General features: G+C 41.8%; 1 protein-coding gene across 1 annotated transcript in view; it reads right to left on the reverse strand.

The window, feature by feature from the left end:
- The window catches only part of LOC308081339 (uncharacterized protein), a gene marked incomplete at its 5' end in the record, with an annotated part of 4,252 nt that extends 231 nt beyond the window's left edge, over window positions 1-4,021 (reverse strand). The window contains 9 exons of the mRNA XM_080457718.1: window positions 1-62; window positions 183-332; window positions 649-730; window positions 1,991-2,137; window positions 2,342-2,396; window positions 2,680-2,746; window positions 2,884-3,070; window positions 3,186-3,276; window positions 3,423-4,021. The exon at window positions 1-62 is cut by the window's left edge and continues 231 nt beyond it. Of these exons, the coding sequence (XP_080313844.1) occupies window positions 1-62; window positions 183-332; window positions 649-730; window positions 1,991-2,137; window positions 2,342-2,396; window positions 2,680-2,746; window positions 2,884-3,070; window positions 3,186-3,276; window positions 3,423-4,021 (1,440 nt within the window). The remainder of the gene's footprint in view (window positions 63-182; window positions 333-648; window positions 731-1,990; window positions 2,138-2,341; window positions 2,397-2,679; window positions 2,747-2,883; window positions 3,071-3,185; window positions 3,277-3,422) is intronic.
- Between the last annotated feature and the right edge of the window lie 11,200 nt (window positions 4,022-15,221).

A 15,221-nucleotide genomic window follows, 5' to 3' on the forward strand; every position in this document is an offset into this window, starting at 1 on the left:
CACCTTCTTCACAACCCAGCTCTTTGTTCGCTTGCAGAATGCCTGATTGGTGCGGGGTCCACCTGAAATGGAAAATTTTTTTTTCTTGTCAGCTTCACACTACTGACAATGCTATGGACAGAACAGAAGGCTTACAGGTCACATGGAAATAAAATATTCCAGAAAATGTATCTGTACTGTACCTGTGGCAAGGGTGGCTTGGGTTCTCTTCACAATGTTCTCATTGTGTTCAAGGACTGCAAGCATGCCTCGTTCTCTCATGCCAGTGTAGGAGAAGGATAGCCTCTTCGGAATGTACTTGAGCATTGCACTGTGGAATACTTCCAAGGCACCTGTATGAACATAAAACAAAATGTACACAAAATAAATATAATTGAAAAGGGAAAACTGTGTTTCACGCCTTCAGAAGAAGGCGTGAAAGCCCTTTCCACCAGTATGATCATGAACATTTCATCATGATTTGTGTGCATGGGGTCCTCATCTTAAACAAGCGTAATGCTTAATGAGGGTTTCCAGTTTAGTAGACCTTGTATTGTGAATTTGTACTTCCATGTACTGTTATGTACTGTCATGTACTATTCTCATGTCTTTCTAAATAAACTACATCAATCAATCAATCAAAAACATTTTATGACACTTTCAGTTTACCTGTGTGCTTGAAGAGGCCCAAGTACTCAAGGTCTTTCAGGAGGCGCTTGTCACGGACCAGTTTCTCCAAATCCTCGTATACCTGCAATTACAATTCAGCCATTTAGCTAGCCTCGCGTGGCCAGACAATGACACACTGCGTGGATATTAGTCTGGTCCCTATCAACGATAGAATTTTTTTTCCAAGGGGCGGTTACAAAAAGATCCAAACGGACTCTATTGGTTAGACCTAAACCAATCAGAGCAGTGCTTCCTTGTACGTCATTGCTCCAAATAAGGTGATAAGCCCGCCCACATTTGGATACTGGGCCCTGATTGGTACCTCACGACTTCGGAGGGAGAGAAATTAAATCTCTATTGAGGGGGGCCAGACCTAATCTGCCGAGGGCTAAAGTGCGATGCAATTTTGCAAAGGCAGATTCGTCTGGAACCAGGCTAGCATTTAGCAGATGCTCTTAGTCCAGAGTGATTTACAGTAAGCAAGGTAAACAAAGTAATCAAATGCATAGAAATAGTAATCCATCGATGGATCATAGGTAGACCAGGAACCTACAGTCAGTCTAAACAGTATAATATCAGAAATTGAATCTGTACATTGAAACTATACACACTATAGGATGCCAGGTATACAAATGAACCTGGCATCTGTCTACATAACATCTAAATTACATTTTAGCCTTTGCATAAACCTGCAAGGTCGTCAAGGCTAGGGCAAGTTCCAGCCAGCCATCCTGCAGGTCTCATAGAGGTAATAAAACATTGAAAAAAACACTTTGGACCACTTTTTTTCTTGGGATCATCAAATCCCTATATTAGAGGATATTATGGATGCCAAAAGTGAAAACTAGAAAAGAAATAAGCAGTCGCGCGTGGACCCCTCATAGGGCTTCTACTACCTGAGTTGGCTGATCTGAATCATTGTAGGGTTGGATCTACCCTAGGGTAGGGTTTGTACTCTCAGTAACTGGGAGCCAATGGAGGGAGCGGAGAGGTAGGGAGACAATTTGTCGTGCTGCGGCATTCTGGGTTTAATTTACACATTTAGCAGTCACTTTTATCTGCAAAAGGGCTGCACGATTCTTGGTAAAGAATGATTTTTCTCCCTACGAAATGTGAAAATGATTCTCACACTACACTTATACCAACTTGACATATTTCAATAACAAGCTCATTCAACACTGAGTGAGCAGAGCAGGCAAGGCAACACTAGAGTTGCAAGAGAGCTTTGAACAGTACTTTAAAATGAGATCACATTGATGTATGAATCGAGATTGTGTGTAGTTTTTTTTAGTAGCCATAACAGAGTAACATACAAAGAGAAAATTGTATAAAAATAATATACCTCCGAGTTCCTTGAAAGCCACTTCTTCTTCTTCCGCATCTCTGCATTCAGAGGGCGATGAAGACAGCTGTACGTTTGTTCTCCCTCAGTCCAGCTATGGACGTCTTGCACATGGTGCAGTATGGACAGCCACCGACGCCTCAACTCCTGCAACAAATAAATTAATATGCAATTATGGATCTCTGTGACCAATAAGAGAAACTATGGTAAACAATAAGGTAACAACAAAGATGAGGGAAAAGGGTTGCACTCTTGTTAAACAGTCCAAACCAAAGGTTTGCCAGTCAGGTGAATGGGTCAAACATAGTAAAAGAAGGGCAAACAATAAGGTAAAATGTGATGATCACATACCTCTGTGTTTCCTTTGCACGAAGCAGAACAGTACCACATGTGATTGATCAGAGACCTATTTGGTGAAACACAATATATAAATTACACACTAGTGCTAGACAATATAACCTACATTTGGTACACAATATTTGTTCTAATGACGATATTTGATCACATGATGATTTAGATATATCGGCTAGCACTACGATCCCCCACACACACGAGGGCTGCAACTATCAATTATTTTCTTGAAGATTATACTATCGAGAGAAAAAAAGGGACAGAGAAGCACTGTGAGCTTGTAGATCTGCTTTTGGAAGTTCACACAAACACAACGCTACATGAATATCTGTCCTTACCTTGACCAGTCAGCCAGTTCTCCCCGACCCTTCCGCTTGGCTTTAGCCATCAGCTTCTTATTGAAACCTGAAACAGTAATTTAAATATATTAAATATAACTATTGGGGTTTCTTTTCTCAATTATCACCTACAGCTAAAAATACCGACAACATAGAAAATCAGAGATTATGAAACACAATTAATTTACATTATCTTGTACTTGCCTTTGGCAGTGTGCCACAGATCAAACTGGTGATCAATTTCTGGAAACTGTTCCTCCATAATTTTTCTCACTGATGGTGAGCGGTCAGTTGCTACAACCTCCACCTGTAGTCCCACTTCAAGGAGGTCTTTGAGTACCCGCTTGAAGCCAACTGCTTCCATGGCAACTGAACTGGATGCTTCTGTGACCTACAAGAAAAACAGAAAGTTAGGGAGTAAGGGAAGTAAGGGATGAAGGGTTGTAAAATTTTTTTAAGAACAGCCGTTATGCCACAATGTTATGCAATAACACAACCCAAATTACCTGCACTAGGTTAGACTGCAAAATCTCTCCTGTGGCATCCAGCATCATGGTGTAATGGCAGTATTTGGCTGAATAGCCTGGGCTGTCACATCTTTTTGAAGTTGATGGAAGTAAAAAAAACAAAATATAAAGACAAGTTCCAATCAATGCAATGAATTCAAAACTAATGATTAGTACTATTTTCATTGTATGTACTAGTACTATTTCTGCCGTTTCTTTTACATTCTTCATACACACCTTCCATCTCCGGCCAGGTGGACTGGCGTAGATGGTTCTCCCTCTTCCTTTTCCTCCGCTTCAAAGCAGAGTCTGGCCAGGATCTGGTCCCTCTGTAGGGCACATTCGCCCTCAATGGCAGGACCGAGGTATGACTTCTGCATGTCATAGAAGGTGGTGGGTTGGATCATCTTCACATTCATCAAGTCAGACCAATCCACCAACTCTGTGATGGTGCTCCCCGTGAACAGCACAGAGGCAGCACTGAGCAGGTTCACCTCAGGCATCCCTCTGATTTCAGGAGATGAAGTCCAAGTACCAGAGTGTCCTCCAAGGCAGTCCCAGCTAACCTTCATCTGTGCCCCGACATAGGTAATGTCCGCGTCATTTATGGGGTCTCCACAGCACTGACACTTTCTGAAGAGTTCTATGATACAAGACTCGTAAACAATGACCTTAGGCTCCTGCCAAGGAAGCAGCTTCTTCTTCTTCTTCTTCTTCTCCTCTTGAGATGACATTGGGGTGGTGGTGGCGGTGGTGGTGGTGGAGGAATCATCTTCAGGGCAATAGTCGGCATCCTTGGGGTCGAAAACTTCGCCACTGCTGCTACTTGTGTCCATAACAGCCTAATTAAAAAAGAAAATGTCAAGAGAAATAAAGAAATAAGCTAACACAATGACCACACTAACATTGGGAGTTGATAATGTCTGATTTAACCCATTAAAATCTGAGACCGATTCTACAAATGCCTTGTAAATCAGTAGTTCTCACACTTTCAAGAACACTTTAAAAAATGATCCAAAATATCAGATGTACAAGCTTGCAGCACGGCACTAAGTGACACGCTGTGAGCTTGTATAACTGGTATTTTTGAATAGCCAATGCAAAAATCTAAAATGACCGATGCTTTCCCGGTTTTAAAGGGTTACGGTTTGTGGTTAAAATGTACATCTTGATTATGTAAAATAACAACCAATCCTGAGTACAATGCAAAAACAATTAGCTACTTATCCATGATGCTACATATAGCGCACAGTCTTTATGTGAATGAGTTCAGACTGACACAGGTAAACATGGTGAATACTTACTGATTGGCGAAGCATATGTAGCCCATGTGGGCTTGCAGTGCCTGGGGTAGATGTGGATGGTGTTCCAGCTACAAACTAAACAACAACACAAATGTCTTACAGTTAGCAACCTCAATTCTCATTCTTACAGTAAGCATCAGAGACTATCGGTAGGTCAAATTAATTTACAGACATCACAATAATAACACCCATCGCCATTCTCCAGTGTCTGTCTGTTGCTTGGTTCCTCCTACACATCCTTAGGGCTTCTTGCCACCTGTCACCTCTTCTTTCTCTTTAGAATCATCAACCTGCAGATGGTGGTGAGGCTTCATGTGTCCTCTTTCGAGAGGTAAGAACGTTTTATTTTGGAAGAAGTCACTGTAACATTAGCCTAGTTAGCCTATTTTGAGACTGGATCGGTGTTTTCATCAAAGCGGGGGTTTCTAATAGCTCGCAGCCACTGCTTACAAAGCGCCCGTCGCTCCAGTCCCGATGGAAAACGGTGATAAGAGATGACTCCTTTCTGCTTCTGTCTGGGTTCATCACACCCAGGTACCACACAAACTACTGGCATTACTACTACTACTACTAATACTACTAATGCTACAAACGTTGTACTACTACTACTACCACTAAAATGCTACAAGCGATTCAGCGCGTGTTTTTTTTTCTATCGTTTCCTGCTTCGTGGGTAGGGGAGGGGGCGGAAGCGGATGTGCGTCGCGCAATGCACTGTGGGTATTGTAGGAAATGAGCGCTGGGTGCTTTGCTCCGCTAAATGCACCGGACTCAGACAGTATATCGCCAAATGATTATTTATTTATTTTTTCCATTTACGGATATCATACTAAAGGATGGCAACAGCCTTCAAATAGTGGCGAAGTAGTCCTTTAAGTAAAAGTATCAATACAGCATGAAGGTTCCATTTCACAAGTTTTCAAATGTGTAAAATGTATATATATATATTTTAAATAGCCGATCTACCAGTTCACACGCGTCGCACAGCGACACGTGTGAACTTGTAGACTTGTAGACTTGTAGATCTTCAAATAGCCAAAGTATATATACTGTACATAAGTGGTTTTGTAATAATAATCAAAATCTACAATGTAACTAGTAACTAAGGTTATCAAATAACTATAACACTCTACACCCTCTACACCCTCTACACCCGCTGAAGAAGACCTGAACCCTCTACACCCTCTACACCCTCTACACCTCTGAAGAAGACCTGAACCCTCTACACCCTCTACACCGCTGAAGAAGACCTGAACCCTCTACACCCTCTACACCCTCTACACCGCTGAAGAAGACCTGAACCCTCTACACCCTCTACACCCTCTACACCCGCTGAAGAAGACCTGAACCCTCTAAGACCTGAGCTGACTCTCCATTCGTCTCCTTCTCTCGACAACAAATCTCTTGGCCGGAATGAGCTGATCTACAAGCTCACAGCAGCTTGTAGATCAGCTATATCTGGCTCATGTTTCTCCAAAGAATAGGGGGCGCTAGAGTTCCACTGGTCCAGTCTATTCCTTCAGCATGTAGCATGTGATGCTCTCTGTGTGTGTGTGTGTGTGTGTGTGTGTGTGTGTGTGTGTGTGTGTGTGTGTGTGTGTGTGTGTGTGTGTGTGTGTGTGTGCGTCAGTACATTAGCAGTGCCCTAACAAGGACATTAACAGGAGACATAAAAAGAGGAATTAAAGAAGTTGCTATTAATGTGTGTGTGCGTGCGTAGGTATGTCTGTGTGAGTGTGTGTGTGTGTGTGTGTGCGTGTTGGGGTGTTGGGGTGTGTCCGGGGGCCGGTCAGTATGGAGAGGTGTCGTTAAGGACTCCTCCCCTCCTTAACGAGTTGGACTAACGAGAGCTCGTTAAGGAGAGCTCGTTAAGAAGCAGCAGCTCCACCAATAAAAGCCAACGAGAGGCGGGAAGGGCAGCTGTCAATCATATTTCATTTTTATCTCCATCATATTTCAGCGTAATGATATGATAGACGCATCAACTTTATAAACTTTACCTTTCATTATCAGACAGATATCTATCTATATATCAATTATCTGTCTGTCTGTCTGTGTGTCTGTGTGTCTGTGTGTCTGTCTGTCTGTCTGTCTGTCTGTCTGTCTGTCTGTCTGTCTGTATCTTATTTATGTGGGGCCCATGACCCACCTTTCTCCCACTCATTTTGCCAGCCTAGGCTGGCTCAGGGTAGAAGACAGGGTTAAACAACTAAACATGGGATTGGTCTTCAAATTGTAAATGCAAATATGCCGAAATGCCCCCCATACCCGCATATCTGACTAAATACCTCCAAAAAGTTAGCGACAGCCACAAAACGAGAGGGAGCGCTAATAACAATCTGGTACCACCCACCCATAAAACAAACACGGGCAAATTCTCCTTCTACAGCATTGAAAAAGGCTTAGGGTTAGGGTTAGCCCTAGTTAAAAAAAAATGCAGTTCGCTGGGCTCATTTAAAACAGCCCAGACAATGGACCCTTCGCTAAGCCCCTCCCCAAACCGGTTCAGTCCAACCCTATGTTAGCAACGGTCACTAAGCTAGTAAGTAAGATATAGGCTAAAGTAATAAGCCTATATCTCAGAGGCAAATATTGTACTTTTTCTCCACAACAATGATTTGAAAACTTTGTTGATCGGCTGTTTTCAAACATTTTAGCACTTGAACTTGTGGTTCTTAAAGTACATTTTGATAGAAATACTTTGAGACTTTGATTGATACTTTTACTTAAGTAAAACATTTGAGTACTTTTTCCACCACTGCGTTGCAGGTTGTAAAGAATAATGTCAGCCTGTCTTTGTGACGTCATTGTAAGTTATAAGTACTTTATCTTCTCTCTCCACCAGGTGTTCTGTGTCCTGGCGGCCGGCCTGGAAGCCTGGTGGTCCGCTGACCGATGCCGACGGAGAGAGACCACGCCCAAAGAGGTGACCCCCCCCCCCATCACCGCTCAACAGAGTTCATTTCGATTGCAAAATGTTATTTAGTTTTAGTCGTAGTCTTGAATAAAATGTCATGTCGTTTTTTTTTCAATCAATGTTGTAGATAGTACATCAATATACGAGTATATCAGTGTATATCAATCAGTTTCTCTACAGTCGAATCAAGCAGCTCCAGTCTGTCCTTTATGTATGTGCAACCCGATCTCCAGAGGACAACGTTCTCTTTGAACGTTTTTGAAATTCCGTGAATAGACACGGAAAAACCCAAAATTCCGTGCATAGCCGCCTCGCATCTCCCCCATTGTGACTAAACCATGACGGAGGCGCGCAGTCCTGAACTCCACCGTAGACATCAACTACGATGTCAAGGCACTCTTACCGCTGAACTCTGGTTCTGGTCTTGCTGGTTTGTCAGTGGGCTATAGTTAGTCAGCTGATCACACCTGGCTCAGGTGTAGAGCGGCCTGATGCCAACCGCGAGGTTCCCAGTTCGATCCCGGGCTCCCCCAGAGTTAGTGTCGAAGTGTCCTTGAGCAAGAAGCTGAACCCCTAATTGCTCCCGGTGAGCAGGTTGGTGCCTTGCATGGTTTCCTCCGCCATCGGTGTGTGAATGTGTGTGTGAATGGGTGAATGTAATGCACAATCTATGTAAAGCGCTTTGAATAAAAGCGCTATATAAATGTACCATTTATCACCCAGTCAGGCTAAGCTGGATTCTACTGGTCAAATGCTGGAGTATTTCAACTTTACTAACTGAATGCTAACAAAGCAAAACTTCAACAGTGCTAAGAGACACATGTTGAGGTTAACTGAGTGATGGTGTGGTGGTCTAATGGTCTGAATTTCAGCACAGAGAGTCCATGTTCAAGTCCCACTCCTATTATTACTACTATTGTTCAGTAATGGAGCACTTTGAATTAATAACGGTCAAACTACAAAAGAACAACTCGAAAGCATCCCAAATCCAAGGTAAATCCAACTGTAAAGTTACAGGATGCAGCTCTAAATGCTGACTTATTTCAACTTTACTAACTGAAGGCTAACATACTAAAGAAAAAAAGGAAAAGAGTCTGCACACCGGTAAAGTTGCAAAAAGCTCCACTTGGTCATTTATTGCTCGTCAACGTTATGGCCTGTTCAGACCTTCATCAGGACATACATAGTGGAACAGGGCATACACACACGTTTATATAGGGTACCACTATGCAATGATAGGCTCAACCCAATAGGGTAAGTGAGGTCACAGTCAACTCGATCAGGAGGTTGGCTAATGCATAAAGTCAAGAATATCTGGACATAAACAGTGTGCAGACTGTGCACCACATAAACAGTGTGCAGACCGTGCACCCATCCCAGGATCCAAAAATAGCAATAAACAAACATACATTTAAAGTTTCCCAAGATGAATACATTTCATTATATTATAAATATATATAATAGGTACTCAAAAGACAAAAAGGGGGGGGGGGGCACAGTGACATGCTACAGTATAGCAGTGGTTCTCAACCTGTGGGTCGGGACCACCAGGGGGGTCGCCAAATGATTTTGGGGGGGTCCCCAGATGACAAGTGAAAAATGTAAAAAAAAAAAGAAAAGTAAAGAAAATAAATGAAAAAAGACCAGAAAGAGGCAAACATTGTGAAAATAGCTGATCTACAAGCTCACAACGCCTTGCGTTGTGAGCTTGTAGATCAGCTATTTTCACAATATTTATCTGTGGAACCATGTCAGACTAAATGCCTCAACTATGCTTGTCAGGGTGGGGGGTCCCCAGTTCAAATATGATTATGTTGGGGGGTCCCCAGTTCAAATATGATCATGTTGGGGGGTCCCCAGTTTAAATATGATTTTTTTTGGGGGGTCGCCGCCTGAAAAGGTTGAAAACCACTGCAGTAGAGGACATGAAATGTTTTTTGTTTAAACAGGGTCTAAAATTTAAATAATAGAGATTGCCACTAGAATCCCTCTACATAAGTCTCATAATAATCTCTTGGAAGATAAACAAAACGTGGTCAGCTCTAAGAGGTACTCTATTACAGGTGTCCTGAAGGTGTGTGAAAACACTAATAGACAGAAAACAAGTAAAAGGCCAAACGATTGTATAACGGAACAAGAGAACAACTGATATATCAGGCCAAGGCTCAAGATAAACCTGAAAGGTCCCTGCAATTATCCACACAAAACCATGTCCTATTCTGCTGCACCAGGAGGAAGGGAATCCTGTCACCGGCACCCGATGGAAGACCACAAAAAGAAAGGAGAAAGTAAGTCACTGCACCAAATAAACATTCAAATATTATAAGGCCTACTAGGCAATGGCAAAATTCCAACATTAAGACTGTTAAAAGCAATTAGGGGGAAATACCCAGATAAAAACAAGAGGGGAACCCAAAATATAAGTAGGCCTAAAAAGGGGGTTTGCAAAAATGGCCTGATATCAAAGGATTCATTTAGACCTCTTTTCACTGTATCCAAAGTGGAAATCCAATAAGCTTCCCTTTTGAGGAGTAAGGAATCAATGTCCCCCCCCCCTGGGTGTCAATGTGACACGCTCAATGCCTATATATTTCAATGAAGAGATGCAGTGTTGGGCTTGATGAAAATGTACTGCCACAGGATTTCTAAAATCCTTAGTCCTAATTTCACTCCTGTGTTCTGAGATCCTCGTTTTCAGGGGTCTTAGTCTGAGATAAGCCAGCCCACATACACATTTAATCATGTAGATGATATTGGGTGTGGTGCAACCAATGACCAATGACGCCTCTGATCTTAAAACATTTACCTGTTACAGGGTGATTAAAGGTGTGACATTTATATGTAAAACTGCATTGAGCGCATCTTCCGCATTTGTAATTACCATCCGGAATATTGCTAAGAAAATGTGTGGGAGTTGCCTGACATACTGTAAGTGTGACCTAACCAGTAGGTTCCTCAAATTGGGTGGTCTTTTATACACAATGCGGGGGGGGGGGGAGAAAGAGACTAACATACTAAAGCACTCTTCAACAGTACTGAGAGACATCTGCTGACAGAGTGACTGATTGATGTTGTAGTGGTCTCATAATCAGACTCTCAACATAGATGTTGAGCCAAATGCCTTTAATTATTTTAGGGGAGTGACCCATCACCTTAATTGAATGTCAATGTAGGACACTCAGTGTACTTGGGTAGCTCAGTCGGCAGAGCTCTTGACTTCAGACCACAAGGTCATGGGATTGAATCCTATCGCAGGAATGTGAGCAATATAGCTCCCACAGGCTTACTAACATTTTTCTCCTTTAAATGACCATTGACAATGCCATTGCTTAAAGTTAAATATTTCAAGAACTACAAATTATTCCAAAGTAAAAATCTTCTCCAAAGAAGCTTGTTTATTCACATTTATTGAATAATGCTACACACGGTTAAATATTGGAATGCAGCCAGCCCAGTAGGTGGCGCTCACTAACACAGGGGTTCTTGTGGCTTGAAAAAGTATGTTGTAGACCTCAGTTACCTTCACTAGTCACATGAAGAACACGCACGCACGCACGCATACTGGCTTTGACTCTGCAGGTGTAAATCATTAGTGTTGATTGAAAGCAAACTGGGACTGGATGTGAGCAGTGCTTATTAGATATAAATAGAAGTCAGGTGAGAGATGCCAGGGTGGATCACTTCAGAATGGAACCTGTCCCCTCTGCTGCAGGTAAATACAACATGTTTGAATGATATGAAAATTACACATTTTTTGCCTGAATATCTAACATTATTGTTTAAGAATTGGGTTTGTAGCATAAACTATAGCTTACAACTAAACTACAACTGATTGATTGAATACTTTATTTAGAAGTTTGCAGAGAAAAAGCACATGGAACTACAGTTCACAATACAAGGTCAACTAAATGGTCTTGAAAAGCCCAGAAAAGCTGCATTGGCAGTACTTAGTACTTCATGTAGATTTGCTATTTTCAAAAAAATAGTATGTGGGCCCCTGGCACATGTTTTCAGATGGGGTCTGTGGCCAAATATAAATTAATTTGGGGGTCCTTGACATGTAAATGTTTGAGAACTGTTAGCTGTCTTAATTGCAGGGGTGTAAAAGTACTCACATTTTCTACTTAAATAAAAGTAGCAATACTATGTCTGTCTGTCTGAAGGACAGGAAAGTAAAAGTACCTCAAAATTGTACTTAAGTACAGTACTTGAGTATTTCTGAAACTATGATAAGACTTCATGGCAGTGAAGGCAAAATGTGACCCTGTAGGCCTACACAACTGAACTGTTTTGTCTTTCTTTCCAGACTCATGTCCTCAAGAAGACATCTTGAGGACATGCTGGAGTGACCGAGGAAGACTCAGATGGAAACGGATGATCCGCTGTGACGCCGCCGCCCCCCCCCCCCTCCCCCCCATCTGGAAGAAGACCTGTTGGGGTAGGAACTCTTTGCTGTTGCTGCAGCGTGTGCAGTGAAGATGGCTGGAAGGTAGTAACTCTTTGCTGTTGCTGCAGCATGTGAAGATGGCTGGAAGGTAGGGACTCTGTGCTGTTGCTGCAGCGTGTGCAGTGAAGATGGCTGGAAGGTAGGAACCATTTTGTTTGTTGTACACTGTCTTTCCTGATATGTGACTCATGGTCATTTACGTTGCGTCATCTGATCATTTTTGTGCGCTACTCGTATTTATGGAAGAATATGAAGAGAAGACGGCTCAAGGTAAGAACTTTATTTTGTAATATTTGTGGTTGCTCGTTAGGGTTAGGGAGGTCACTTGCGTTGCACCATTTGCGTCATTAAAAAAACAAAACCAATGCAACAAACCAAAAAAAGGCGCTGGTCTGGTTCTCCTGGTTTTACTAGGACAGGGTTCAATTCCCTGTGGTGCCCTGCTCATGGTTTGCATTGCATTTACATTTCCCTGGTTTTATGTGCACTCGAGTTGATTGGTTTGCATTGTTATTTGGCTCTCTAATCTTCAGTCCACCAATACTCTCCAATCACCTGCAAGAATTACACTGCACCTTCCATCACCATGTCCTGAGATATTTGACATACAGTCTATTCTGTGTTCAGACTCAGAATGATGGGGTCATTTCACATTCCACAGTCATTGTATGTTAAGCACATTAGGTTAGAGGGGACTGCCAACCCCTGTACTTTTGTCCATGTTGGCTTTTGTGAATCGGACACATTCATGTTATAAATGAAACACTGAATTCACTTTATTTAAATAAATTCATGCCTGATTCAAACTCACTTTATACTTAGTAACTTAAGTTAACTCCGGCTACTAGGTGTAACTTTCTACAACATCAATATGCTTGTATTGTATGTACCAGTAATGAGCTGTGGATTTTTTAGCTAGGGGGGCTCTATTTTCTGACGTCACGTGCACGCATGTGCACATAGCCGATCAGCTCAGTGCTAGTTGAAATACTGTATTCAACATGTGATTTTTAATGTAATTATATCTTATTTAGTTACATTGTTAATTTTGTTTCAATTAATTATTTAAAAAACCCTTTACATAGACTCGCCCACACATAAGTACTTTAAATAATCAGACGACTTGTCTTTGTCTTGTCTCAGAGAAGGGTCCTCTGCTAAGCGATCCCCTTCACAATCTGCAGTGCAGAGACTGTTGTCTCATTGTGAGAGGAATGTAACGCATTCAAGTCCATGGCTTTTCCCGAGTAGCCTAATGTTATGCAAAGCAGCCAGGTAGAGGCTATTGAGAACAGCTCGCCGCTGACGGCGCCAACCGTGAGAGGCTATTGTTTAAACTGGTGTTAAAGACCACCGCTGACGGTGCGTGCATGTGGAGCACGCGCGAGCCCCCAGCCCCCATAACGCCAGAGCTAAGGGGTCGCCGACCCCCTGAGCACCCCCTACAGCTCATCCCTGGTATGTACTGTATAGTTCTAAGCCACCTGCAACAGTACAGCGGCACCCAGTGGTGGAAAAAGTACTCAAATGTTTTACTTGAATAAAAGTACTGTTGTTGGATTTGATCCAGCAACCTTCTGGTTATAAGCCCGGTATCTCAATAAATGCACCACTGTAATTCATCCTAATTCTGTTCACTTGCATATTCTTCATTGAAAGGTTAGGTAAAGGTGAAAGAGCCACGTAAAAGTTGAAAAATATTCCTTGTCAGTTTTGAACTCGGAACCTTCTGTGCTCCAGGCCTGTATCTTAACCACTGCTCCACCATGGCTCATACTTTCTCTGGTCTCTTGCACGCTCTTCAGTGAAAGATTAGATACAGACCACAAGAGTCAGATAAAAGTTGGAAATGTGTACTGGTTGCATTTGAACCAGGAAACTTCTGGTTGCAAGCCCTGTATCTAAACCACTGCACCACAGAGGTTCTTATTTATTCTGTTAACTTGCGTGGTATTCACTGAAAGATTAGATAAAGGTAAATGCCCCAGGTAAAATTTGGAGAGACGTCCCTGCTGGTTTTGATTTCTCAACCTTCTGTGTGCAAGGCCTGTGTCTTAAGCACAGCTCCACCATGGTTCATGGTTTCTCTGGTCTCTTGCACACTCTTCACTGAAAGATTAGATACAGACCACAAGAGTCAGATAAAACTTGGAAAAATGTCATAGCTAGATTTGAACTGGGATCCTTCTGGTTGCAAGTCCTGTATCTAAACCACTGCACCACAGAGGTTCTTACTCATCCTGTTAACTTGCGTGGTATTCACTACAATATTTGATAACGGTAAAAGCCCCAGGTAAAAGTCTAAATGTCCATTGCCGCATTGACAATGCATTAGGCGTTTAAAGGTAAATATCTCCCAAACTACAAATGATTTCAAAGAAAAAATCTCAAGCATGCATGTCCACAGTAAGGTGGAATTTTTGAACTGTGAATGGAGTTTCTAGGTGAAAGTGTTTTTTTAGGTCCCAAATTCGTCCATCAACCTCCATTATAAATCTCTGAACTTTTAAAGGAGTACAATTCTAAAACTATGAAACATTTCAAAGATTCCTTTTCAGGCAAACATATCCAAAGTAAGATGAACATTTTAAAGTATGAATGGGGTTACTAGCAGTAAGTATGTAGGATTAGTAGCCTGTATTAAATGTCCATTGCCGCATTGACAATGCATTGGGCGCTTAAAGTTAAATATCTCCCAAACTACAAATGATTTCAAAGAAAAAAATCTCAAGCATGCATGTCCACAGTAAGGTGGAATTTTTGAACTGTGAATGGAGTTTCTAGGTGAAAGTGTTTTTTTGAGGTCCCAAATTCGTCCATCGACCTCCATTATAAATCTCTGAACTTTTAAAGGAGTACAATTCTAAAACTATGAAACATTTCAAAGATTCCTTTTCAGGCAAACATGTCCACAGTAAGATGAACATTTTAAAGTATGAATGGGGTTACTAGCAGTAAGTATGTAGGATTAGTAGCCTGTATTAAATGTCCATTGCCGCATTGACAATGCATTGGGAGCTTGAAGTGAAATATCTCCCAAACTACAAATGATTTCAAAGAAAAAAATCTCAAGCATGCATGTCCACAGTAAGGTGGAATTTTTGAACTGTGAATGGAGTTTCTAGGTGAAAGTGTTTTTTTGAGGTCCCAAATTCGTCCATCGACCTCCATTATAAATCTCTGAACTTTTAAAGGAGTACAATTCTAAAACTATGAAACATTTCAAAGATTCCTTTTCAGGCAAACATGTCCACAGTAAGATGAACATTTTAAAGTATGAATGGGGTTACTAGCAGTAAGTATGTAGGATTAGTAGCCTGTATTAAATGTCCATTGCCGCATTGACAATGCATTGGGCGCTTAAAGTT

The sequence above is a fragment of the Gymnoscopelus braueri genome (genome assembly GCF_963280865.1).
Source record: "Gymnoscopelus braueri genome assembly, contig: SCAFFOLD_173, whole genome shotgun sequence".
NCBI lineage: Eukaryota > Metazoa > Chordata > Actinopteri > Myctophiformes > Myctophidae > Gymnoscopelus > Gymnoscopelus braueri.